We start from the raw sequence: 25,596 nt of genomic DNA on the forward strand, positions 1-25,596 counted from the left end.
AAGACCACAACATTGTCAGTTTGTTACCACTACACTAAGATAAGAAAACAAAGCAAACTCATATACTAGTATTGATGCCCAGAACTTAGACTTACAGCGCAAGCCAAAGAAGTGTAAAAGTGTTAATATAATGGTTTTTTTTTTTTTAAATAAAATGAAAAAACTGAACATCAAAAGGCAGTTAGCAAGTAGGTACTATTTTCATGATCAGCAGCTGGAAAAACAAGCATTGGCAAAGCCAATCGGCTTCGCCTATGAGATATCTATTGGCTTTGTCAATTTATTTATTTACGTTATTCAACATGGCTTAAAAGGAAAAAAGTGATTCAGCCATGTGTAAAGTAATATTATTATACACATTTATACAATCCTAACTTGATGGCACTCATTTGATCAGACACAGCCGAAGGAAAGTATGAGGGTGATGGCCAGTATATGCTGAAATAAAAGTGGCACCAAGATCTCAGACGCAGACACTTATCCTAGCAAGCTATCATGAGCTCATTCCAATACCTGAAATCCAGTCTCTTATTTGCAAATGCAAAACTACAAAATACCAGATGGAAAGCATGAACTCATGAGCAAAGAAGCTATTCACTCAAGCAATGGTACAGTGTGTTCCTTTCTTTCACTTTGCTACCTTTCACTCTTCTCGGTTTTCAACTGTTATGGTTTAAATATTTCTTTATGATATTTTATTTTCAAGGAACAAAATTGATATGGTATTGCAGCAACTTCTTTAATCGTGGAGGAAAGATGATGAGCCGAAAGAATGATAGAACCAAAAATAAAATCGCAACCGTTTTTTCTATACCATATATGAGCTCTTGCATCTTTATGTTAAAGCTGTGCATAGGGTTGCTTCCAAAGTCCAAGTAGTCTACATGCATTTAGGAAATAAAAAAAGATTCTCGAAATATACAGTGAATGCACGTTGCCAAAAACTGAATGAATTTTTGAGGCAGGTATCACATTGGCGATTCATACCAGGTGCCATGCCTTGGTTTCTCATAAATGGACATTTAGGGGATTGTCGCGTATGTGACACAAGACAGTGCATGCCTAACATTTCCATTTTATGAAAGAACCACCACAGCAAACTGTTCTACAGCCATTGGGCTTCAAGTTACACTTGATGTTGCAGGGTCATGAACAGGATGCAACTGCCAGTGGAAGACACTGAGACAGAACAGACATTACAAAAGCCAACACACAGTAGTTTACAGGGAACATTTGCAATCTCAGAGCAGCTGTGTTGCACCACAAGTCATGCTAAAGTTTCAGGGCACATTTTAGAAGAATTTGTTTTATTTACTTCTGCTGGCAGTGGTCAGCATCTTTTGTCACTGCCTTGGATCCCATCCGGCGTGCATTGGGTTGAAACAGCAACGTGTATCAGGAGTGCTGTGCAAAGCAAACCATGTTTTGGGACTAAGTAAACAAGTATTTATTAAACAAGCCTGGCACCGGCAATGAACGAAATGGGATGGGGACAGTGAACAAAGCGGAAGTGGGAAGAAATTAGGCTGCAAGACCACGGGGAGGAGAGAGACGGCCTGCAGATGCACTTGCATGGAATGCTTGTTTGTAAATGTAAAAAAGTATCTGCAGAGTGAGTAGCCAGTGGAAGGGCACTGGCCAGTGGCCAGTGACCGGAAGCTGTACTTGGTCCAAGCCAGTCAAAGGCAGCAAAGCGGAGTGGAAGTAGAAGCAAACGATGTGCAGATGACGTGCTGGCAAATCAGAAGCATGTAAATTAGAGTGACGTTGGAATCAATAATTGGTAACTTCAGGTAAGTAAGGGGCGGGTTCTAAGCCCCTCTTAAGATTTTTTAGATAGCATCCTACCAGACAGCACAGCTGCCTTGCTTTTTAAAGAGACCTTGGGGACTATCAGCGAGTTGACCAAGGAATGTATTCTCCCCACTGATTACCATTGGCTTTGTGGTTTGTAACTCATGTTTTCTGGTTGTATTTGCTTTAGGATCTCCAGGTTCAGTTTGTCCCTCCTGTTGCCTAAACAATGTTTACTGTATTCTTCCACAAACTCCCTTTCAGTAAACAGGCCTTTAAATTTTGTTCTTATCTTGTCTCATTTGCTGTGCATTCAAAGACCGAGGTCAAGTGTCAGGTGCTGTCATCTGTGGGGGCTTGTTTACTTTTCTTAATCCAACTTCAAAGTGAGAGGATTTATGCGACAATCTTGCTGGATACTGGGAGTAGGAAAGAGGTTTTTTTTCTAGCACACAACAGCAATTAAATGAACTGTGTAAGTATTTCAGAATATATCAGAATTAGGAACACAAATGAACAATTTTTTTGTTATTTCTGAAGTGTGTAGGAAACAAATACTTTAATATGATCAAGACAAATAATTACACTAGGTGATAAGATTCCCACACATTCGTTTGCGCACTGTATAGTTTTATTAGTAAAACTGTATGCAAATGTAATGGTCATTTCAACTGAAAATGTGTTGTCTGTAATGGCAATACGCTAGTTACCATACCATGCATACTATGCTCTACGCCACTCCACTCTGCACCACTCCACACCTCTGCACTCTACTGTGCACCACTGCACTTTACGCCACTGCACTCTGCACTACTCCACTCTACGCTACTGCAATCTATGCCACTTGACGCTATGCCTCTCTACTCTACCCTGTACCACTCCACTCGATGCCAGTGCACCCTTCGCCACTGCACTCTACACCACTCCAGTCTAAGCCACGCAAATCTACTCTTCACAACTCCACTCTTCGCCACTGTACTCTACGCCACTCTGCAACACTGCACTATACACCACTGCACTCTATGCCAATGCACTTTACTCTGTAACACTCAAATCAATGCCTCTGCGGGGGGAAAAGCAAGATGGCGACTGCTTGAGACGGTCACACAGCAGCTCCCTGATTGCTGATGCAAGCAAAAGCACTGGATGACAGCATGACGGAAATTGGAGGAAACCTCTGAGAAGGAAATAATAACGAAATACAATAAGGAAAGACTGAATGGAAGCCACGCCTTTCTACCTACAGTTCTGCCCCGGTGCAGAACTGCCATCTGCTGTGCGGAGCTCATCAAGGCACTGCTGTGTCTTTGGACGGCAGTCGTGCGCAGCGAGGACGCTGCCAAAGTTGGCTGGGGTGTCGGGAAACGATGGCACCAAAAATCCCCGTCGGGGGAGGCGCAACAGGGAAAACACGGTCCGGTTTTGCTACCGCTCCCTCTTTTCTTTGACATCGATGGACCCTCGTGGAGCTGCTGAGCCGGTAAGCCAAGTGAAAGGCGGAGGAAAGAAACAGCCCGCCGGGAGCTCCGTAACCTGGATGGAGAATGCGGATGAGAAAAAAGGGAAAGGCGGGGCTCTGCCCCAGCAACATGCAATTGAGCCCTCCGTCCTGGAACTACTGAGAGTGGCACCGGGAGCAAAACGGGCAGCAGGACAACAACCATGAAGAGAAGGTGAGCGGAGCCAAGGGGGGAGTTACAAGGCAAGCATGAATGATTTTGTAATTGACTGTCCAAGACCTGAGACTGAACTAACAATAAGCAAGGAGGTAACTGCTCCCCGCTCAGATTCTATGGAGACAGTGACAGTGGAGACAATGCCAGGGGGTGACTGTGGGAGAATGGCAGTCGGGTCTGGAGGTCATCAATTAGAGTAGATAGGGGCTTTGACAGAAGCAGTACCTAAAGAAATGACTTTGGAAACCACTCCTTTACATCACCAACAGGGAAACGCCCAGAACAAAATGCAGGCTGCCTCCTCAAATCTTAGTGAACAAGACATGGAAGGCAATGACTGCTTCTTCTCCCTCTCAGACGGGGTTTGGTCGGGGTCAGGGTCAGACTCACTAGGTGACTCTAGCGAGGAGGCATCAGATATCGACAAAAGTGACCCAACTGCCCCAATGCGTAAAGTGGTAAGAGGAGCTGGCCGTTTTAACCCACATTAAAAAAAATCTAAAATGCGATCATTCAGGGGTTGAGTTACTTAGCAGCACTACAACACCATGCCCCCAAGATGATATCACATCCCCCTCATTACCCCAAACCCTAGACACTGTTTTACACCCACCATGAAGAGACCCGCCAGGATAGTAGGCGAGTACAGTCAGTCATGCGCAAGATTCAAGGGATTGTAAGAAAAGTCGCAAAATCCTGCACTGTAATCGGTGAGCGCTTGACCACCCTTGAAACCAGAACAGAGGTTCTGGAGAATGAGCACATTTGACTGACATACAATGGAAGCTGGAGGACCTAGAAAATCGGCAACGCCCAAATAACCTGCAGGTGTTGGGAGTTCTGGAGGGAAAAGAAGGGTCTGACGCTCGGTCATATATGGTTGATATGTTGGCCAAGGCATTCCCGGATTTGGAAGGATGGAACTGGAAGTGCAGAAGGCACATCGGGTTCCATCCAAAACTTAAGCAACCAGCTAGATCAGATGAAAAACCCCGTGCTATGTTGGTTTATTTTGGTAATTTTCTTTTGCAACAGTCTATTTATGAAAAGGCCAGAGGCAAAACAAAACAGGGGTGACTATTTTTTTTTCGTTCAGCCGGACTTCTGCCATTTCACGGTAGAGCGACGATGGCGTTTATGCCAGATGATAAAACATTTTCAAGATCAGGGGGCAAGCCTTCCTGTTGTATCCTGCTCACCTGAAAGTAATTAAGGGTGATCGTTTTTTTACTTCAGAGGTTAAGGCTAAGGAATACCTGGAGAAATGGGGCTCAAAGTCTTGGACAGATAAACGCAATAGGGGGCAAGAATATGAACTAAGAAAATTAGGAAAGAAATGTTGATAAAAAAAAAATTCACCTCATGTAGGTAGATAGCTTTAACCTGTTATTTTTCTTTTAGGTTGTTATCTATCTCGGTCTCCCTCTCTTTTATCTTTTACCTGCATCACAATGGTTCAGCGGGAGTCTTTATTTATTGCTTACTGCCGTCATGAAATTGGACATATCGGTCAGGGAGCAGCAACCAACACCACAGACTGAGTTCAGTCTGGAAGCTTTTCAATATGGGATAGGGTGGGGGAAGGCAGCGGTGGCATGGTCGGGTGGCACGGGGGGCCAGAGTGGGAGGGGAGAAGGGGGGGGGGGGGAGTAGTGTTTTCAGGGGGGTTGGGCACAGGAGGAAGGGAAGTCGAAAATTGGAGAGAATTGGAGAGAAACCAAATCAGTGATGCGAGGAACAGAATCATTCAAGAAAGAGGGGGAAAGAAGCAACGATTAAGAGAGAGAAAATCGTACTATATAATTGGGTAAAATCAGTAGATGCTCAATCAATGTAGGGGGGTTTAAATGATAAAACGAAACGTATTAGGGTTGCAGAGGCTTTAAGAATGCTGAAGGCTAATATGTCAACATAATATGTCAACAAGAAACGCATATTCCTTGGGGGAAGCAAGACACTCTAATTATTAGAGGACACACCCTCGTAGCATGTTCCACGCAAACTTCTACTATTAGTGGGGTGGCGATCCATGTAAAGAATAGTATGGGCCCAGCTAAACGCATCCTGGAGGATAAATGGGGGAGATGGGCTATCGTACTGCTTCCCATAGGATTGACAGTTTGCACGATATACGGATCGAATCAGGACGATCAGAATTTTTTTTATGATCTTGAAATTGAGTTAGCACTATGGCCAGGTCCACTAATAATATGTGGATATTTGAATCAATTATGAGGCAAATAGAGACCGAACACAAAAATATCTGGGAAGAAAGCCATATGTCCATAAGGCCTTATCCGCTTTTATGACAAGTCATGACTTAACGGATGTATGGGCGGCAAAACATCCTGCTGACCCAGGATATACATCCTTCTCATGCCCTCATAAGAAGTATGTAAGATTAGACTATTTTCACGCCTCTTCCTCCCTGCTAATGGCGGTGAGAATAAGGAAACTACCAAAACTGCTATCCGATCATAACCCACTAATTATGGATCTAGCACTTGAAGGGAGGGATCATGTTCAAAGCAAATGGACATTTGACAGAACGTTATTGACTAATGAGTGGTATGTGAATTATATTAGACAGTGGGTGATACAATATTTTGAGATGAATCGTTATAGTTCATCACGATGTATGGTCTGGAATAGTTTTAAGGCGGGCTTGAGGGGGAAACAATCAGCTTTGTAGGTCGGGCCAGGAAACAAGTGAAAGATGAAATTAATGGCTTGATTGAAAGGCTGGAAATATTAGAAAAAGAGCACATGCTCGCCATTAGGCAAAAGCAGGAAGCTGTCGAGATATCACTACAGCAGAAAATAGCGGTAGCGAAAGCCGAGAGTAAAAGTTATTATAGTAAGGGGGGGGCGGCAGGCTTTCAGGCATATAAAAATGAGGTGGGCAAGCTGTTGGCTTTGCGCACTAAGCTGAGAGTGTCGTTAGGAATAACATAGCTGAGGTTAAAGGACAGGATGGTGCACGAGTTACAGACTTAAAAAATATCATTAAGGTTTTTGAGAAGTTTTATCAAGATTTATACCGGCAGGTTAATCTTGACCCTATCTTATCCTGCGAAAATTAAACAGTTATGGGGGATCAACGTAGGGTAAGTGAAGAAATGAGGCAGGAGATGGAAATAAAAACACCAATAGAGGAGGTCCTACTAGCCCTGCAGTCCATGGCCTCAGGAAAAGCGGCAGGCCCTGACGGAATACCCTTGGAATTCTATAAAGCCATTCAGGAGGAGATTGCTCCATTACGTTTGGACCGGTTTCTTGGAGTACAATACAGTGGGGTCCCCCCAGAATCCTGGCAAGGAGCAGATATTGTGATTTTTCAAAAAAAGGGGAAGCCCCCCCTCCCACCCCCCGACACCCCCGCATCTTATCGGCCCATATCCCTTATGAATGTGGATACCAAATTTTACTAAAAAATTCTCGCGTCTCGGTTTATGTATTTATTTATAGGTTTGTATAGGGTGAACATGACCCCGAAGGGTATCAGAGCGCTTTACGGTTTAAGTCGACAAAGGAACAGCTAGGGGAGAGAAATCAGGGAAACAGTGGGACAAAATACAGCAGGTGCAGGATGAACTTGAGGAGGAAAAGGGTAGCCGGTTGGGAGAGACCGAACCATAGGGCAATAAACAACAACAAGAACAAACGAGACAGGATACAGTAACTTAGCGGCAAGAGGAGCACAGCATCTAGTTCAACGCATTGTTCATTAGAAGTTTTCTGCCTTCCCTTTTGAAGGCAAGTGTAGGGGGAATCAGTCGTGTTTACACTGGGAGGGAGTTCCAGATTCTCGGGGCGATGCCAGAGAATTAACGATTGTATGTTTTAAGCTTATTAAATTTCTTGGGCTTGAGCAGCAGTGTGCCGGTGCTCCTTGTGGACCGGGAGCCACCAGAGAGTTCCAGCCTGTTTGTCAGGTAGAGTGGGGTGTTAAAGTGTAGTGCCCTATGGGTCATACAAGCGATCTTTAGTTGTATCCTTGCTTCAAAGGGAAGCCAATTGAGCCTCTTCAGGTCCGGGGTGATGTGGGGGTTCTTCTTGGAGCCCGTGATGAGACTATTAGCAGCATTTAGAGATGCGCGGATAGGTGCTAAACTGAGTTTCGGCAAACCGCAAAGAGTCGCACTGCCGTATTCTAGTCTAGATATGACAAGTGCTTGCACCGCCAATTTAAAGTCATCATGGGGAAGGAAGGGTTTGAGTTTTCTTAGGATGCAAAGTTGGAAGTTCGCTCCTTTGGTTGATGATCTGATTTGGTCTTGCATGTTTAGGTTTTTGTCACGCACAACTCCCAGTGATTTAGTGGAGTCCACGATGTGAGGTGTGCAGTTGAATGCTGTGAGGTTACGGAGGAATTTCACCACGGTGGATATTTGCCTAGCGGGTACAATGAGGAGGAATTCCGTCTTGAGGGCGTTTAGTTTGAGATGGTTGGAGGTGAGCCAGTTGAGGGTTTTGAGAAGGGTTCCATTGAGGGAGTTGATTTCTTCAGGGGAGGAGATTTTCATGTGGAGTTGGGTGTCATCCAAGTACATGCGATATTGGATGTTTGAGGCTTTAAGAATTAACGTCAGAGGTTCAAGGAAAAGGTTGAAGAGTGTGGGGGAGTGTGAGGATCCTTGGGGAACACCAAGTGTGCATGGGCTTGGGTTGGAGAGAGACTGGTTGGATTTGACTCTTTGTGTTCTGTTGCTGAGGAAGGAGGAAAACCATTTAAGGACAGTGCCTGAGAGCCCCTTCTTGTGTTCCAGGAGGGAAAGTAGATTGTCATGTTTGACAGTGTCAAACGCTGGGGTGAGATAGAGCAGAATTAAGAGGCAGGCTTCATTTTGGTCAAGTAAAGTGGGAGCGTCATCCACAATGGGAGTGATTGCCGTTTCTGTGTTGTGGCCAGTGCGGAAGCCCGATTGGAATAGGCCGAGATGCTGGAATTGCTCAATGTGGTTGCATAGTTGTTCATGAACACATTTCTCCAGAAGTTTTGCCAGGGTGGGTATGTTAGTGATTGGGCGGTAGTTGTTCAAGTCAATGGGGTCAGCAGAGGGTTTTTTGAGAATAGGTAGAACTAGGCCCGCCTTCAAGCAGTCCGGGATCTCACCTTGCAGAAGTGAAGCCTTGATGATCTTTGCAAAAACACAAAGAGTCCCTGTATTAAATTCTGAAAGCGGGGCAAAAACATTTACCCTGGACCAAGTGTCATATGCTCATATATGTACCTATTTTTCAGTCAATGGGACAATTTTCTTAAACAACAGCTATTGTCTAATGTAAAATTATTACACTATTGACCACCATAGTCTTTAAACAATTATATGAAACTCAAATTTATAAATTTAAAACCAATATAAAAGCAGAAATCAATAAAAACATTTTATTAAACTCATTGATCAATCATCACAGTCAAAATACATCTTCCTTCAGTGGATGCCTATATCTTCCTCCCAATCTGGGTTACAATCTAATTCCTAATGCTGCATTGTGATTGGTCTTAGCGCCGTGGATCGGGACTCAGACTCGAATAGGGAGCCTGTGCATGTTCCTCACCAGGCTGTGCAATGCAGCCTGGTCGGAACATGCAAAGTGCGCATGAACTGTTTGGTCTGCCCAAGAAGGCCGACCAAACAGTTCATGCGCACTTAGGGAGTGGACAGCACTCCTCCCTGCACTGGCCAGCCCCGCCCTGCCCCGTCCCACACACAGGCAATAGGTAAAATTAAAATGACAATAACGATACATTGTCACTTTATTTTTCCTTTTTGCGCAGTGGAGCAAGGCTCCTTCGCCTTAGTAGAGGAGCCGCGCCACTGTGTAGCTGTCTCAATCAATCAGGGGCTTGTAAAGCCCACTACTCTCAAGGCGCTGGGCGGGGAGGGTGCGAGGGAGGTAGGCAGCTCCAGATCAGTCGAAGAGCCAGGCCTTGAGGTCCTTCCTGAATGTGTGCAGGGTCGGGGAGCGTCTGATGTTCACAGGGAGCTCGTTCTAGGTCTTGGCTGCGATGTAGGAGAAAGCTCTCACGCCTGCTCTGTGTCTGCGGATGTTGTCTGCGGATGTGAGGGACCTCTGCCAGGGTGAGGTCAGAGGAGCGGAGGTTCCTTTTGGGTACATGGAAGGAGACTCTCTCGTTGAGGTATTTGGGTCCGATGTGGTTGAGGGATTTGTAGGTGTGGATGAGGAGCTTGAAGGTGACCCTCTTCTCAACGGGGAGCCAGTGGCGGTCTCGTAGGTGTTCGGAGGATGAGTCTGGCTGCGGCATTCTAGATGGTTTGGAGTTTGTGTAGAAGAGTTCTGTTGATTCCGGCATATAGGGCGTTGCCGTAGTCCAGTCTTCTGGTGATGAGCGCGTGGGTGACGGTCCTTCTGCAATCGGGGAGGATCCATTTGAAGGTCTTGCGGAGGATGCCCAGGCAGTTGAAACTGGTGGAAGCCACGGCGTTGATCTGGCGGTTCATGGAGAGGGAGGAGTCGAGGATAATGCTGATATTTCATGTGTGGTCTGTAGGGGTGGGTGGCTTCCCAAGGGTGGAGGGCCACCAGATGTTATCCTAGGCGGAGGTGCAGGGGCCGAGGATGAGGACCTCGGTTTTCTCTGAGTAGAGCTTCAAGCAACTGTCTTTCATCAAAACTGCGACTTCCTTCATTCCTTCGTGGAAGCAGAGTCTGGTGTCTTCCGGGTTCTTCGTGAGCGAGAGGATGAGCTGGGTGTCATCGGCGTAGGATACTATGCTGAGCCCGTGCTGTCGGACGATGGCGGCGAGGGGGGCCAAGTAGATGTTGAAGAGCGTCAGGCTGAACGACGATCCTTGGGGTACTCCGCAGTTGATTCGGAGAGGAAGGGAGGGAGGCTGATCCTCTGGGTTCTGCCGGAGAGGAAGAATTGGATCCAGTCGAGGGCAGGTTCTTGTATCCCCGCGTCATGGAGTCTGGCTGCGAGTGTGCGATGAGAGACGTGTCAAAGGCTGCGGAGAGGTCTAGGAGGATGAGGGCCGCGGTGTGTCCCTGGTCGAGTATGTCGTCCATTGCTGCGAGGAGGGCAGTCTCGGTGCTGTGGTTGCTGCGGAATCCAGATTGTGAGGCGTCCAGGATGGAGTTCTCTTCGATGAAGGTGGTCAGCAGCGCATTTAAGAGTCTCTCGGTGACTTTGGCCGTGAAAGGGAGGAGAGAGATGGGCTGTAGTTTTTCAGGATTGTTGGATTGGCCGTTGGGTTCTTGAGGAGGGGTTTAACTTCCGCCCGCTTCCAGTCGTCTGGGAAGGTGCCGGATCTGAAGGAGGCGTTGAAGGTCCGTCCTAGTTCGGGTGCGATGGCAGCGGCGGCCCTGTGGAATATGTGTGGTGGGCAGGGGTCCGTCGGGGCCCCAGAGTGGGTTTTCTTCATGGTCGTGGGTTTTCTTCATGGTCGTGGTGATGTGTTTGATGGTGGCGGGATTCCAGGTTGTGACGATTGGCTTTTCTGCGGTGGCGGAGAGGGGGGTGGTGTCCGGCGTCTGTTTGCTAAAGTTGTCGTAGAGGGCCTGGATCTTCCGGTGGAAGTAGGAGCTGAGCTTGTCGCAGAGTTCCTGGAGGGGTGTGACGTTCGTGGCTTTGATGGGGGGTTAGGTTAACTGCTGTATGACGTTGAAGACTTCCTTGGCGTTAGCCGCATTGGTCTGGACTTTGTCTCTTAAGAAGGTCCGTTTGGTGTCTCATATGTGCTGGTGGTATTCCTTCAGGGGGTTCCTGTGGTTGTTCTGTGCTTCAGTGGTTTTCTGGTTTCGCCAGGTTTTCTCTAGGCGTCTGCAGGTGTGCCTGGCTTATTGGAGTTCTGTGGTGAACCAGTCAGCTTTCAGAGGGAGTTGTTTGGCAGGGTGGCAAAGGGGTGCGAGCTCGTCGGTGCAGCAGGAGATCCAGCAGTGGAATTCTTTGGCTGCAGAGTTGGTGTCGGTCGTGGAGCTGGGGGGGGTCTTGGAGGAGGATGCTGTTGAGGTGTTCCTCTGTGACCTTACCCCAGTATCTTCGTGGGGGCACGGGGCAGTCTTGGGTGTGGTGGTGGTGTTGAAGGTGAAATGGACACAGTGGTGGTCCGTCCAGTGGCGCTGCGTGGTGTGGCTGAACTGGATGTTCGTTCCTCCTGTGAAGATGGGGTTGAGGGTGTGTCCAGCTCTGTGGGTGGGCGTGTTGACCAGCTGCTTCAGTCCGAGGTTGGCGAGGTTATCGAGGAGAGTGGTGGGGTCGTTGCAGTTGGCGAGGTGGAAGTTAAGGTCTCCGAGTAGAATGTAGTCCGTGGAGGTGATGGTGTGGGGTGGGGCGAGCTCGGCTATGGTGGTCGTGGGCTAGTTGCGAGGTCCCGGCAGTCTGTAGACGAGAGTGCCGCGTAGAGTGGTCCTAGGGCTGGTCTGGATCTGGAAGTTGAGGTGTTCTGTTTTGGGATGGGGGTCACTTGTGCTGGAGGTGGAGAGTCGGAGGGAGGGGGTTTTGTGTGCGATGGGGTTTCCTCCTCTTGGGCGGTCCTTTCTCTGGATCTTGTAGCTGTCGGGGATGGCGGTGGCAATGTCGGGGCCGGAGGTGGTGTTGGTCCAAGTTTCCGGGAAGAAGGTTACGTCGGGCGAGAGGGTGTCGATCAGATCCCAGATCTCTATGGCGTGTCGGTGCAGGGAGCGTACGTTGAGGAGGATGCATGTCAGGGTTTCGGTGGTGCGTGCATCGGGCGGGCCTTCTGCGTTAGTGGGGGCTTTGTCGATGGTGAAGGATCTGCGGCAAGGTCTGCACGAGAACTGCCCATGGGTGGTGTTCGTCTTCCGGGATTGAGTGCGTGGAGGGTGGCGGAGTCGTAACGGAGGGGCCTAGGAGGACCAGGGTTCCTGGCGCTGGCCACGGTCGGGCGCAGACGGGCTTGCCTTAGGCGCATCCGCTGCCTGCATTATGTAGGGGAGGGGAGGGACGCGCAGCTGGGAGGCGGGAAACGGGCGAGGTCAGGGGGGAGAGGCCGCGGGTCAGCAGCGGCGAGAATCAGGGAGAAGGGAATGGCGAGGAGAGGGAGAGGGGTACAGTGCAAGCGCGAAAAATGAGTAAGGAGCAGGTGAAAAATACAACAATTCACAGAATGGGGAGGAGAAAAAAACAGTACAATCAGGGGTCAAATGGGGAAGAGAGAAAACAGTACAATCAGGGGTCAAATGGGGAAGAGCGAAAAACAGTAGAATCAGGGGTCAAATAGGGGAAGAGACGACAACAACAGTACAATCAAGGGTCGGGAAGATGCATTCTCAGTGGTAGTATCTATCATACGAGATTTATTTAATGGCCTGTGCCCCAAACCCCCATTCCTCCTCCTTGTGCACGTCGGAGAGAGGGAGAGGGGCTGGCTAGCCATGCGTGGTAGATTAAAGGTCAATTTCTCTTCCTTAAGAGCGTGGATGTTGCAACCACGGGTGTCGGGCAGGTTGAAAGGAATTGTGTGTGTGGTTTCTTTTTTTTTATTAACTATTTATCATGATACGAAAGCCCACAGATCTTTGAATGCCGCCGAGCGTGGTCGTCTTTTATAAATGATGTAAGCAAGAGAGGCATGGTAAATAAATCCATTTTATGTAACACTAGGCTGCACGCACTCTGATTTGCTACCTTCCCAGACCACCCTGCAGCATACAATAAGGGATTTTAGCTGGTAAAATGAAGTGTGTTACAGACCTTCAACACCTGAGCAATGCCAAGCCATTAGAAAGTCGAAGTTCATAGGTTTCTTTTCTTTCAAGGCCCAAGTCACTCTTTTATACTTCTTTCCATCTGGAGCGAAAGCGGCTTCTGTCAGGTCGATTGTAATGACTGAAATTAATTTAAAAAAGCACACTTTGAAACATATTCTGCTGCCCAATTTTTAATTGAACACATACTGCACTATGCCAGTACTGTAGCAAATAAAAAGAACACAGATAATTACATCAAAAACAACAGAAAGGCATTTTTAATTCTCAGTGGAAGAAGGACAAGAGATGGAAAATACCTGCACAACATCGTCAAAGAAGAACCAGACCAATGGAGTGAAGCTTTGCTACATTGAAAATCTTCAGAATACTGATGGTTCGATTAGAAAGTAGTCATTTCCAGTGGAATCGGTAATTCCGGGCCCGTTTCTTTCCCCTCACTACAGGATTCCCCATTTCACTCCAGAGATCGCTGCTTTCAGCTGTTAAAATCTCCGCGTGAAACAAAATAGATGCATGGTGGTCACACTCTAACTGTCCCCATCTGAGCAGTAATAATAATGAGACCCCCAGTGTTTGTTATTTTATGCTATGTGTATTTGTAAAGCGCACAATCACCCTCAAAGGTATCCTGTTTGTCTCTCTCTGTTCAACATACTTAGTTTTCCATATCTCAAACATTTAGCAATAAAGATAACACTGTCATTCATATTTTGGGTTTCGGTTTGCTTTCCTGACAGACTTCCATGCCATTCGTCATTCCAAATAATTAAGCCTTAAAATACATTAGATCAAGCATGGGTATCGGGAGTACAAAAGAAGAAAAGAACACCTGTAAGAATCTACTATAATATTAATGTAATCATAAAACTTAATTCGGATTGCAAGAATCCAAGAAAGCATCATAACATATCACAAATTTAAAATTTCCCTGTCACATTTAAAAACAATATAAATATTATAATTCATTAGAATACATATGCAGTAAATACTAGTGTCTTCAACAATTAAGAACTTACAACATTTTTCAACGAATTCGTTCGACCATTATTCACTCTATGACTTTGCCCTCTTTCCTAAAAGTGAATCTGACGAGAAGGCTCTCCTAAAATATCCGACCCTCACAGTTACTTCATCTCAGGGCTCTAGCTACTAGATAATATAGTATCTCTTTCTAAATACTATGCCCATCCTTAAGAAATTAAAAACTGCCCAGCAAACATGTTTTCCATCCGTTGTAAATAGCATTTGCCTTCCAAATAAAGTCTAATATTGGATTTCCTTATATTAGGTATTAAAAACCGTCGCCTAAAAGCCTCATATAAAGGGCAAAACAGAATCAAGTGGCATGTGTGTAGATGATTGATCACACACGCAGAGGTATAGCACATAAATAAGTAGGAAATGCTATCCACAGATGATCATGGTAAATCTGAGAAGGAAAAGATACCCCCTATAAACATGATTTGATTCCCAAGTTAAATAAGGTTCTCTCATTTGTTGACACCAAAGGGACATATCTTGCGCTTTCTTTAACCTACTATAAATACAATAGCTTAAAATGTTACGCTTTACGAACTCTTTCCTATTCACAGTAACTGTGGGTGGACTGTCGTGCAATTCTTTCAAATTAAAAAATTCAAAGGACTTCTTTATATATGACAACCAAGGGATCTCCATCACCCTAGTAAAACTCAAGCACCCCTCAAGAAATGCAAGCACGCACCAAAGAGGCCTCAGGGTTAGTCCAAGCCTTAACAGTTAACAATAAGGGAGAGAGATTGAGACAGTCCATTAGGTTTGAAAGACCAAGCTCTTCGTGACATTATATATTAGCTGTGCTTTGGGGAACCTGTAATAATCTTCTCAAAAATGAATTTTCCACCTTTTGTAAAGGGTTTTCATTTGAATATCCCCACAAGCCAACCCCATATGATCCGGCACCCACACCTTTCTTTTTGTAGAGGTAAACGAGCTCTTTAACTGTTTTTCGTCCTAACTTATGAGCAAAACTAAAAATTGCCTCAACCTTACTTTTAAAATGATTTGCCCTGACTAGGCCTGGGTGGTAAATTCCATTCCGCTCGTGGAATTTGCGGAATTTGTGTAATTTTGCGTTCCGCGGAGAACGCGGCATTACCAAAAATTCTGTGATCTGCGGCTTTGCGGAATTTTTTTGCTTGTTCGCGCTTTCAAAATGCGTGTTCGCGAGATATTTCTCCCCGAGCACGCAAATAGCATTCGCGAACAAGAAAAAAGCATTGTGAACGGGCAGAACAAGCAATTCCGCATGTTCGCGGAACTTTTGCGTGCACGCTGACATTTTTTACCGTTTCGCGGAGCTTTGCGTAGCGCTACTACGCAAATTCCGCCCACCCAAGGCCCTGACAGTTAACCCCTTCGATGCTCATGACGGAGCGGTTCCGTCAGGAGCATCGGTTGGGCTGTGCTCATGACGGAACCGCTCCGTCATGAGCACAGCCCCCGGGGGAAGCGCTGGCACAGCGCGCGCCGGCGTCATCAGGAAGCGCTGGGACGCCTGGAAGCCATTTGCTTCCAGGCGTCCACAGAGGGAGGGTGAGTGCTGTGTGCTCCGGTGGGGCGGCGGGGGCCTTTTGGAGTGTATTGAGGCATCGGGGGAGAGGAAAGAGTATTTCCTCTCCCCTGATGTCTCAATACAGGACATTCCTGCTCCACGATCGCGCACAGCGTCGCGATCGTGGAGCAGGGATGCCCCACTAGACACCAGGGATGTGTGTTTTTGTATTTGGGAAGCGACCCCTTGGGCAAGGGTCGCTTCCTGGGCCCCTATAATGCGTTGAAGACTTTTCTGCCCCCTCTGGGGGCAGATCGGTGTTATTTTTTCGCCGTTTCTGCTCCCAGGGGGGGCAGAAAAGCCCACTAGACACCAGGGATGTAAATATTATTGTAGGAAGCGACCCCTTGGGCAAGGGTCGCTTCCTTTGGCCCCTAAATTATTTGAAGACTTTTCTGCCCCCTCTGGGGGCAGATCGGTGTTATTTTTTCGCCGTTTCTGCTCCCGGGGGGGGGGGGGGGCAGAAAAGCCCGCTAGACACCAGGGATATAAATATTATTGTAGGAAGCGACCCCTTGGGCAAGGGTCGCTTCCTTTGGCCCCTAAATTATTTGAAGACTTTTCTGCCCCCTCTGGGGGCAGATCGGTGTTATTTTTTCGCCGTTTCTGCTCCCAGGGGGGGGGCAGAAAAGCCCACTAGACACCAGGGATCTGATTATCATTGTAGGAAGCGACCCCTTGGGCAAGGGTCGCTTCCTGGGCCCCCTAATTCATTTGAAGACTTTTCTGCCCCCTCTGGGGGCAGATCGGTTTTATTTTTTCGCCGTTTCTGCTCCCAGGGGGGGCAGAAAAGCCCACTAGACACCAGGGAATTAGTTTAAATAAAAATAGAAGTGACCCCTCGCTTCCAGGGTGCAATTTGTTATAATATGTATTTGGCTCACCCGCCCCGGGATGGAGTAGCCTTTTTTTTCCTGCTGTTTTCTGCCCCACCTGGCACACAACCCGATTGACCATTTGGGTAGTGACATAGCATGTTATAATGTTTATTGTTATATTTTTTGTGAATTGTAATGTTTTTTTTAAAAAACTTTTTTGTTCTAGGTGAAGGCTTTTCCTCTTTTCAGTTTGCCGTTTTGTTCTGCTGTTTGATTAGTTTGGTAAGAGACTTTTTTTTGTACAATGTAAATGTGTTTGATTTCTCTGCCTGTTTTTTTTTTTGCAAATGGTGTAATAATAGCAGTATGTTTGGTTTTTGAGTGTCAAAAACTTTTTGCATTGGTGCTCGATGTGTATTTTGTTGTCTTGTGAGTAATTTGTTTTTTTTTCTTCTTTCTAGTTTGATATCGTTGGTTTTTGCTGTGTCACTGCAGAGTTGGTTTCTGGTGAGTGCAGCTGTCTCTTGTAATTGGATTGTATAGTTTTTGAGTACATTGATCTTTGTGATAAAGGTACACATTTCTTTACTTACTTGGTTTTCACATTGTTGGTTGTTGTTGACTTGTTTGTGCAGTCTTCTATCTTAGTAAGTATAATGGCTAGCCGCAGGATTACTGCTCAGCAGGTTGTTGGTTTGCTGTTTGAGTTTTCCTCTGACCATGGTTCAGAGACTGACTCTGCATCTGAGGGAGAGGAGGCAGGGGACGATTCTGGCAGTGAGTTGTCTCTCCATATGGAGTCATCGGATGATGAAGATACTCTTAGTGCGGATGAAGTGCCTGTGTTAGAGGAGGAGACTGATGTGCCGATAGTGCGGCAAGAGGCATCTGGGCTGCAGCCTGGGGCTGCAAGGCTTCCGGTTGGTGTAGTGCGGCAAGAGGCATCTGGGCTGCAGGATGGGGCTGCAAGGCTTCCCTTTGAAAGTGATGACCTCTGGGTTGCCCCTGGCATGGTGCAGCCGGCATTGCCAGAGTTTACTGGTGTTCCAGGGTCTAGAGTGAATACTGAAAACGTTTTGCCGGTAAATTTTTTTCAGTTGTTTATGGACGATGTGTTTTTGGCAGAGATTGTTGAGCAGACTAATTTGTATGCCGAACAGTTTTTGAGGGACAACAGTGCCAGTCTTAAGCCACACTCTAGAGCTACCTGGTGGACTCCCACAAATGTTGAAGAGATGAAGAAGTTCTTGGGTTTAACTTTTTTGATGGGCTTGCTAAGGAAGCCATCAATGTCTTCATATTGGTCTAGCAGTCCCTTGATGGTAACGTCTATTTTTACGGCAGTCATGACTCGTGACAGGTATTTGCTTCTGCTTCGGATGATGCATTTTGTTGATAATGGTTTAGCGTTGCCACGAGATCACCCTGACTGTGACCGTCTTTTTAAGATTAGGCCTGTCCTTGATCACTTTGTTGATCGATTTTCTGAGATTTATGCCCCTGGGAAAGAAATTGCAGTGGATGAGTCTTTGGTGTTGTTCAAGGGCCGCTTGGTTTTTTAGGCAATACATTCCTAGTAAGAGGGCACGCTATGGAATAAAGCTGTATATGCTGTGTGACAGTAGGACTGGATATGTCTCTAATTTCAGGGTGTACACCGGTAAGGAATCTAGGATTAACCTCCCTGGTTGTCCGTCCACTTTTGGAGTGACTGAGAAAATTGTTTGGGAACTTGGTAGAGGATTTTTTAACAAAGGCCACCATTTATATGTAGATAACTTCTACACTGGTGTGCGGTTGTTCAGGGAATTGGCCAAAGTGGACACTCTTGCTTGTGGCACAATCTGCCCTAACCGTAAAGGTTTCCCGAAAGAACTTGTTTGTCAAAAGCTTGTGCTGGGACAGTGCAGTACGTTGCGTTGCCAGGAGCTTCTTGCTGTGAAGTTTACAGACAGGAGAGATGTCTACATGCTGACTACCATCCATGATGAAAGCACTGCACCTGTGACTGTTTGGGGTCAGGTCGCTGAAGCGCGCAAACCTGTGTGCATTTTAGACTATAATAGGCACATGGGTGGTGTTGACAGAGTAGATCAGAGGTTGGAACCTTACACTGCTCTTCGTAAGGCTTACATTTGGTACAAGAAGTTGGCTATCCATCTTTTCCACTTGGCAATGTTTAATGCTTTTGTTGTGTTCCAGGACTCTTGCCCTGAGTCAAAGATGACTTTTGCTAAGTTTCAGGAGTCTGTAATAGGCAGCCTTGTTGTAGTGGAACAGGCAAGTGTTCCTAGAGTTGGAGTGGTGGAGGATGTTGCTAGATTGAAAGAACGCCACTTTCCAGATCACATTCCTCCAACACCCGCAAAATATTTTCCCAGTAGGAGATATAGAGTCTGTTGGCGAAGAGGTTCGCGGAAGGAGAGTCGTATGTACTGCCCCGACTGTCCTTCTCATCCTGCACTGTGTCTCCCTGCTTGTTTTAGAGCGTACCACACGCGAAAGAATTTTTGGGAGCATTCATGAGTGGTAAAGTGAACTGCCTGGTCTGTATTCTTTGGATAATTTGATTCTGTTTCAAGGTTGGTGTTAGTGCAATGTATTTAGTTGCTGATTTTCTGTTAGAAGATCTGTATCTATTTGCGATTTGTTTTTGTTTTTATTTTTTTCTAAAAAAAATCCTACATGTGATGGCGGTGTGTGTAGGCTTGCGCTTGGCTGTTGGTGTGTGTGGACTGGCACTTGGTTGGTGGTGTGCGTGGAATGGTGCTTGGCTGGCGGTGTGCGTGGTCTGGCGGTGTGCATGGACTGGCGGTCTGCGTGGACTGGTGCGTGGCTGGTGGTGTGCGTGGACTGGAGCTTGGCTGGCGGTGTGCGTGGAATGGTGCTTGGCTGGCGGTGTGCGTGGACTGGTACTTGGCTGGCGGTGTGCGTGGACTGGTGGTGTGTGTGGACTGGTGCTTGGCTGGTGGTGTCCGTGGACTGGAGCTTGGCTGGTGGTGTGCATGGACTGGAGCTTGGCTGGCGGTGTGCGTGGAATGGTGCTTGGCTGGCGGTGTGCGTGGACTGGTACTTGGCTGGCGGTGTGCGTTGCCTGGTGGTGTGTGCGGACTGGTGCTTGGCTGGTGGTGTCCGTGGAGTGGAGCTTGGCTGGCGGTGTGCGTGGATTGGCGATTGGCTGCCGGTGTGCCTGGACTGGCGATTGGCTGGCAGTGTGCCTGGACTGGCGATTGGCTGGTGGTGTGCCTGGACTGGCGATTGGCTAGTGGTGTGCGTGGACTGGTGTTTGGCTAGCGGTGTGAGTGGACTGGTGCTCGGCTGGCTGTGTGTGAGTAGTGACTTTCTGCTGGTCACTACACACACTGCTAGCTGAGTGCCACTCCACGCAATCCATCAGCCTGTGTAGTTGCTGTGTCTGGATTGTGGGCGTGTGAAAGTGATGGGCCCTTGAATGGCGCTGTGTGCTGGTGTGAGTTTTGTTATGTGATGGGCCCGCGGCTGGCGGTGTGAATGGTTTTGTATGTCTCACACGTATGAAAGGTGTATAAATGGCCTGTAAAGAGGTTGGTGCCTTGTCGTGGCTTTACAGCTCACGAGCTGTGAGTCAATGGTTCAGTTTCTCGCCCTTTCAATTATTACTAGTGCATTTCATTTATGTGAAATCACTTGCTAATACAATTGTATCTACTGAACCATCACTCACCCTCGTGCCAAATCCAACCAGTATGTGTGTGTGCTTGCGGATTAGATGGCTGTGCAGTAATATTTGTCTTTCTGAAGCAGGGTGTACCTTGTCCCTTTTTAGTGAATTTTGTAATGTGTTGCTTTTGTGCCTGGTGGTGCGAATGGTCTTGTTTGTATCACGTATGAAAGGTGTGTGAATGGCCTGTAAAGTGGTTGGTGCCTTGACGTGGCTTTACAGCTCACGAGCTGCGAGTCATTGGTTTGGTTTTTTGTGAATTTAATTATTGACCGTGCATTTCATTTTTGTGAAATCTCTTGTTAATAAAATTTAATACACTGAACCATGACTCGCCCTCGTGCCAAATCCAACCAGTATGTGTGTGTGTTTGAGGAATAGATGGTTGTGCAGGAATCTTTGTCTTTAGTTTCTCTGCCAAGGTACACTTTCCATGCAAGAATAACCCACCAACTGTAGATATTGTCGAAAACCCATGGGAGTTCATGGTGATGTCTCTCTTGTGAATTCAAAAAATTTTTTTATCCCCAATGTCCTGCAAACCTCAAAATGTCTGCCACATTTTCTTTGCAATATTATTCCAAAATTCTCACGCTGTAGGAACAATTGTTAATCTGGTTTTGCAAGGTGGGTCACTTTGGTTTTTGGCCCGGTGCTCGGCGGCCATCTAAGGAAACCTACCAAACCCACACATTTCTGAAAACTAGACACCCGGCGGCTTCTAAGGAAATATGGCTTGCGTGGATCCCCCAACGTTTCCTTACCCAGAATCCCCTGCAAACCTCAATTTAAGCTGAAAAAATCACTTTTTTCACACATTTTGGGGTGGGAAAGTAGTGGCATCACCGGGCTCACACAAATTTACCACCACCCAGCGTTCCCCCAGGTCTCCCGGTAAAAATGGTGCCTCACTTGTGTGGGAGGCCCAAGTACCCGCGGCAGGCAAGGGCCCAAAACGTAGTGAGGCGACATCAAAATGGCCTATCGCAAAACCACCTGGTTTTGCAAGGGGGGTCACTTTGGTTTTTTGCCCGGTGCTCGGCGGCCATCTAGGGAAACCTACCAAACCCACGCATTTCCGAAAACTAGACACCCGGCGGCTTCCAGGGAGGTATGGCTTGCGTGGATCCCCCAACGTTTCCTTACCCAGAATCCCCTGCAAGCCTCAATTTTAGCTGAAAAAAATCACTTTTTTCACACATTTTGGGGTGGGAAAGTTGTGGCATCACCGGGCTCACACAAATTTACCACCACCCAGCGTTCCCCCAGGTCTCCCGGTAAAAATGGTGCCTCACTTGTGTGGGAGGCCCAAGTACCCGCGGCAGGCAAGGGCCCAAAATGTAGTGAGGCGACATCAAAATTGCCTATCGCAAAACCACCTGGTTTTGCAAGGGGGGTCACTTTGGTTTTTGGCCCGGTGCTCGGCGGCCATCTAGGGAAACCTACCAAACCCACGCATTTCTGAAAACTAGACACTCGGCGCCTTCCAGGGAGGTATGGCTTGCGTGGCTCCCTCAACGTTTCCTTACCCAGAATCCCCTGCCAACCTCAATTTTAGCTGAAAAAAATCACTTTTTTCACACATTTTGGGGTGGGAAAGTTGTGGCATCACCGGGCTCACACAAATTTACCACCACCCAGCGTTCCCCCAGGTCTCCCGGTAAAAATGGTGCCTCACTTGTGTGGGAGGCCCAAGTACCCGCGGCAGGCAAGGGCCCAAAACGTAGTGAGGCGACATCAAAATGGCCTATCGCAAAACCACCTGGTTTTGCAAGGGGGTCACTTTGGTTTTTGGCCCGGTGCTCGGCAGCCATCTAGGGAAACCTACCAAACCCATGCATTTCTGAAAACTAGACACCCGGCGGCTTCCAGGGAGGTATGGCTTGCGTGGATCCCCCAACGTTTCCTTACCCAGAATCCCCTGCAAACCTCAATTTTAGCTGAAACAAAATCACTTTTTTCACACATTTTGGGGTGGGAAAGTTGTGGCATCACCGGGCTCACACAAATTTACCACCACCCAGCGTTCCCCCAGGTCTCCCGGTAAAAATGGCGCCTCACTTGTGTGGGAGGCCCAAGTACCCGCGGCAGGCAAGGGCCCAAAACGTAGTGAGGCGACATCAAAATGGCCTATCGCAAAACCACCTGGTTTTGCAAGGGGGGTCACTTTGGTTTTTGGCCCGGTGCTCGGCGGCCATCTAGGGAAACCTACCAAACCCACGCATTTCTGAAAACTAGACACCCGGCGGCTTCCAGGGAGGTATGGCTTGTGTGGATCCCCCAACGTTTCCTTACCCAGAATCCCCTGCAAACCTCAATTTTAGCTGAAAAAATCACTTTTTTCACACATTTTGGGGTGGGAAAGTTGTGGCATCACCGGGCTCACACAAATTTACCACCACCCAGCGTTCCCCCAGGTCTCCCGGTAAAAATGGTGCCTCACTTGTGTGGGAGGCTTAAGTACCCGCGGCAGGCAAGGGCCCAAAACGTAGTGAGGCGACATCAAAATGGCCTATCGCAAAACCACCTGGTTTTGCAAGGGGGTCACTTTGGTTTTTGGCCCGGTGCTCGGCGGCCATCTAGGGAAACCTACCAAACCCACGCATTTCTGAAAACTAGACACCCGGCGGCTTCCAGGGAGGTATGGCTTGCGTGGATCCCCCAACGTTTCCTTACCCAGAATCCCCTGCAAACCTCAATTTTAGCTGAAAAAAATCACTTTTTTCACACATTTTGGGGTGGGAAAGTTGTGGCATCACCGGGCTCACACAAATTTACCACCACCCAGCGTTCCCCCAGGTCTCCCGGTAAAAATGGCGCCTCACTTGTGTGGGAGGCTCAAGTACCCGCGGCAGGCAAGGGCCCAAAACGTAGTGAGGCGACATCAAAATGACCTATCGCAAAACCACCTGGTTTTGCAAGGGGGGTCACTTTGGTTTTTGGCCCGGTGCTCGGCGGCCATCTAGGGAAACCTACCAAACCCACGCATTTCTGAAAACTAGACACCCGGCGGCTTCCAGGGAGGTATGGCTTGTGTTTATCCCCCAACGTTTCCTTACCCAGAATCCCCTGCAAACCTCAATTTTAGCTGAAAAAAATCACTTTTTTCACACATTTTGGGGTGGGAAAGTTGTGGCATCACCGGGCTCACACAAATTTACCACCACCCAGCGTTCCCCCAGGTCTCCCGGTAAAAATGGTGCCTCACTTGTGTGGGAGGCTTAAGTACCCGCGGCAGGCAAGGGCCCAAAACGTAGTGAGGCGACATCAAAATGGCCTATCGCAAAACCACCTGGTTTTGCAAGGGGGGTCACTTTGGTTTTTGGCCCGGTGCTCGGCGGCCATCTAGGGAAACCTACCAAACCCACGCATTTCTGAAAACTAGACACCCGGCGGCTTCCAGGGAGGTATGGCTTGCGTGGATCCCCCAACGTTTCCTTACCCAGAATCCCCTGCAAACCTCAATTTTAGCTGAAAAAAATCACTTTTTTCACACATTTTGGGGTGGGAAAGTTGTGGCATCACCGGGCTCACACAAATTTAGCACCACCCAGCGTTCCCCCAGGTCTCCCGGTAAAAATGGTGCCTCACTTGTGTGGGAGGCCCAAGTACCCGCGGCAGGCAAGGGCCCAAAACGCAGTGAGGCGACATCAAAATGGCCTATCGCAAAACCACCTGGTTTTGCAAGGGGGTCACTTAGGTTTTTGGCCCGGTGCTCGGCGGCCATCTAGGGAAACCTACCAAACCCACACATTTCTGAAAACTAGACACCCGGCGGCTTCGAGGGAGGTATGGCTTGCGTGGATCCCCCAACGTTTCCTTACCCAGAATCCCCTGCAAACCTCAATTTTAGCTGAAAAAAATCACTTTTTTCACACATTTTGGGGTGGGAAAGTTGTGGCATCACCGGGCTCACACAAATATACCACCACCCAGCGTTCCCCCAGGTCTCCCGGTAAAAATGGTGCCTCACTTGTGTGGGAGGCCCAAGTACCCGCTGCAGGCAAGGGCCCAAAACGTAGTGAGGCGACATCAAGATGGCCTATCGCAAAACCACCTGGTTTTGCAAGGGGGGTCACTTTGGTTTTTCGCCCGGTGCTCGGCGGCCATCTAGGGAAACCTACCAAACCCACGCATTTCTGAAAACTAGACACCCGGCGGCTTCCAGGGAGGTATGGCTTGCGTGGATCCCCCAACGTTTCCTTACCCAGAATCCCCTGCAAACCTCAATTTTAGCTGAAAAAATCACTTTTTTCACACATTTTGGGGTGGGAAAGTTGTGGCATCACCGGGCTCACACAAATTTGGCACCACCCAGCGTTCCCCCAGGTCTCCCGGTAAAAATGGTGCCTCACTTGTGTGGGAGGCCCAAGTACCCGCGGCAGGCAAGGGCCCAAAACGTAGTCACTTTGCCAAAAAAGGGTCATTTTTCACTGCAAAATTGAGGTGTGACCACGTTGCGTTTTGCGCCGTTTCCTGTCGCGGGCACTAGGCCGACCCGCAAAAGTGAGGTACCATTTTTCTCGTAGGACTTGTTTCCTGGTTACAAGCATGGGCTGAAGATATGTATTTTGTTCTCTTTATGTCAGGGCTCCATGAATGTGTTGAGATTAGTAACTTCATGCATTGAGGATGCATCTAATCGGTCTACCTGAAGAAATTAAAAGGAATATGCTGCGTGATTTATTATGCAACATTCACATTTTGCAAAAGGTAAATTTCTTTAGGATCACTGCTTCATGATTGAATAATTATTTAAACTATGTATTCACATGGAACTTATTAAAAAAAAAAATTATATATGTCACAAATATTTTTGTGTATACTGAATCAAACAAAATCTCAATACGAGATTAAAAACATTTAGAATGAGCAATGACAATTTACCCTGTATGCAACACGGTTCAGACAAACCGAGTTTTATTAAAGAGCAAATCAAAATTAGTAAAAAAATTCAAAAAAGGTGTAGTGAGAGAATAGTAACAAAGAACCCCAATTGTGTAATCGAACCAGAACCAAGGTAAAGTAGAAGAAGTGAAATGGAAATCAACAAGAGAAGGTGAAGGGTTGATACAAAAATGAGGCAGCCGTTTCAGTTGTAAACACTCATGGATACATAAACTCAATCATTGTATCTGCAACGGTGAGAAACGTTGTCTGTCTCTATGATCGTGTCAACGGCGTTTTGACCCTTTCAGGATCATAGGGTCTCATCAGGACTAGAGATGACAGGGGTCTAAGGGAACAAAGGGCCTGATATTAGCCTGGACTCAATTAAATAATAAGGTGTTATAAAAATTTAAATTTAAAATTACT

At 47.4% G+C, this 25,596-nt stretch overlaps 1 protein-coding gene across 2 annotated transcripts in view; it reads right to left on the minus strand.

The window, feature by feature from the left end:
* Positions 1–25,596, minus strand: part of RPP40 (ribonuclease P/MRP subunit p40) — a 450,868-nt gene that overhangs the window by 191,267 nt on the left and 234,005 nt on the right. For both annotated transcript variants that reach the window (XM_085607195.1, XM_085607196.1), the window contains exon 5: positions 13,153–13,287. In XM_085607195.1, the coding sequence (XP_085463321.1) occupies positions 13,153–13,287 (135 nt within the window). The remainder of the gene's footprint in view (positions 1–13,152; positions 13,288–25,596) is intronic.

Source organism: Triturus cristatus, chromosome 5_2 (genome assembly GCF_964204655.1).
Source record: "Triturus cristatus chromosome 5_2, aTriCri1.1, whole genome shotgun sequence".
In the NCBI taxonomy this organism is placed as follows: Eukaryota; Metazoa; Chordata; class Amphibia; order Caudata; family Salamandridae; genus Triturus; species Triturus cristatus.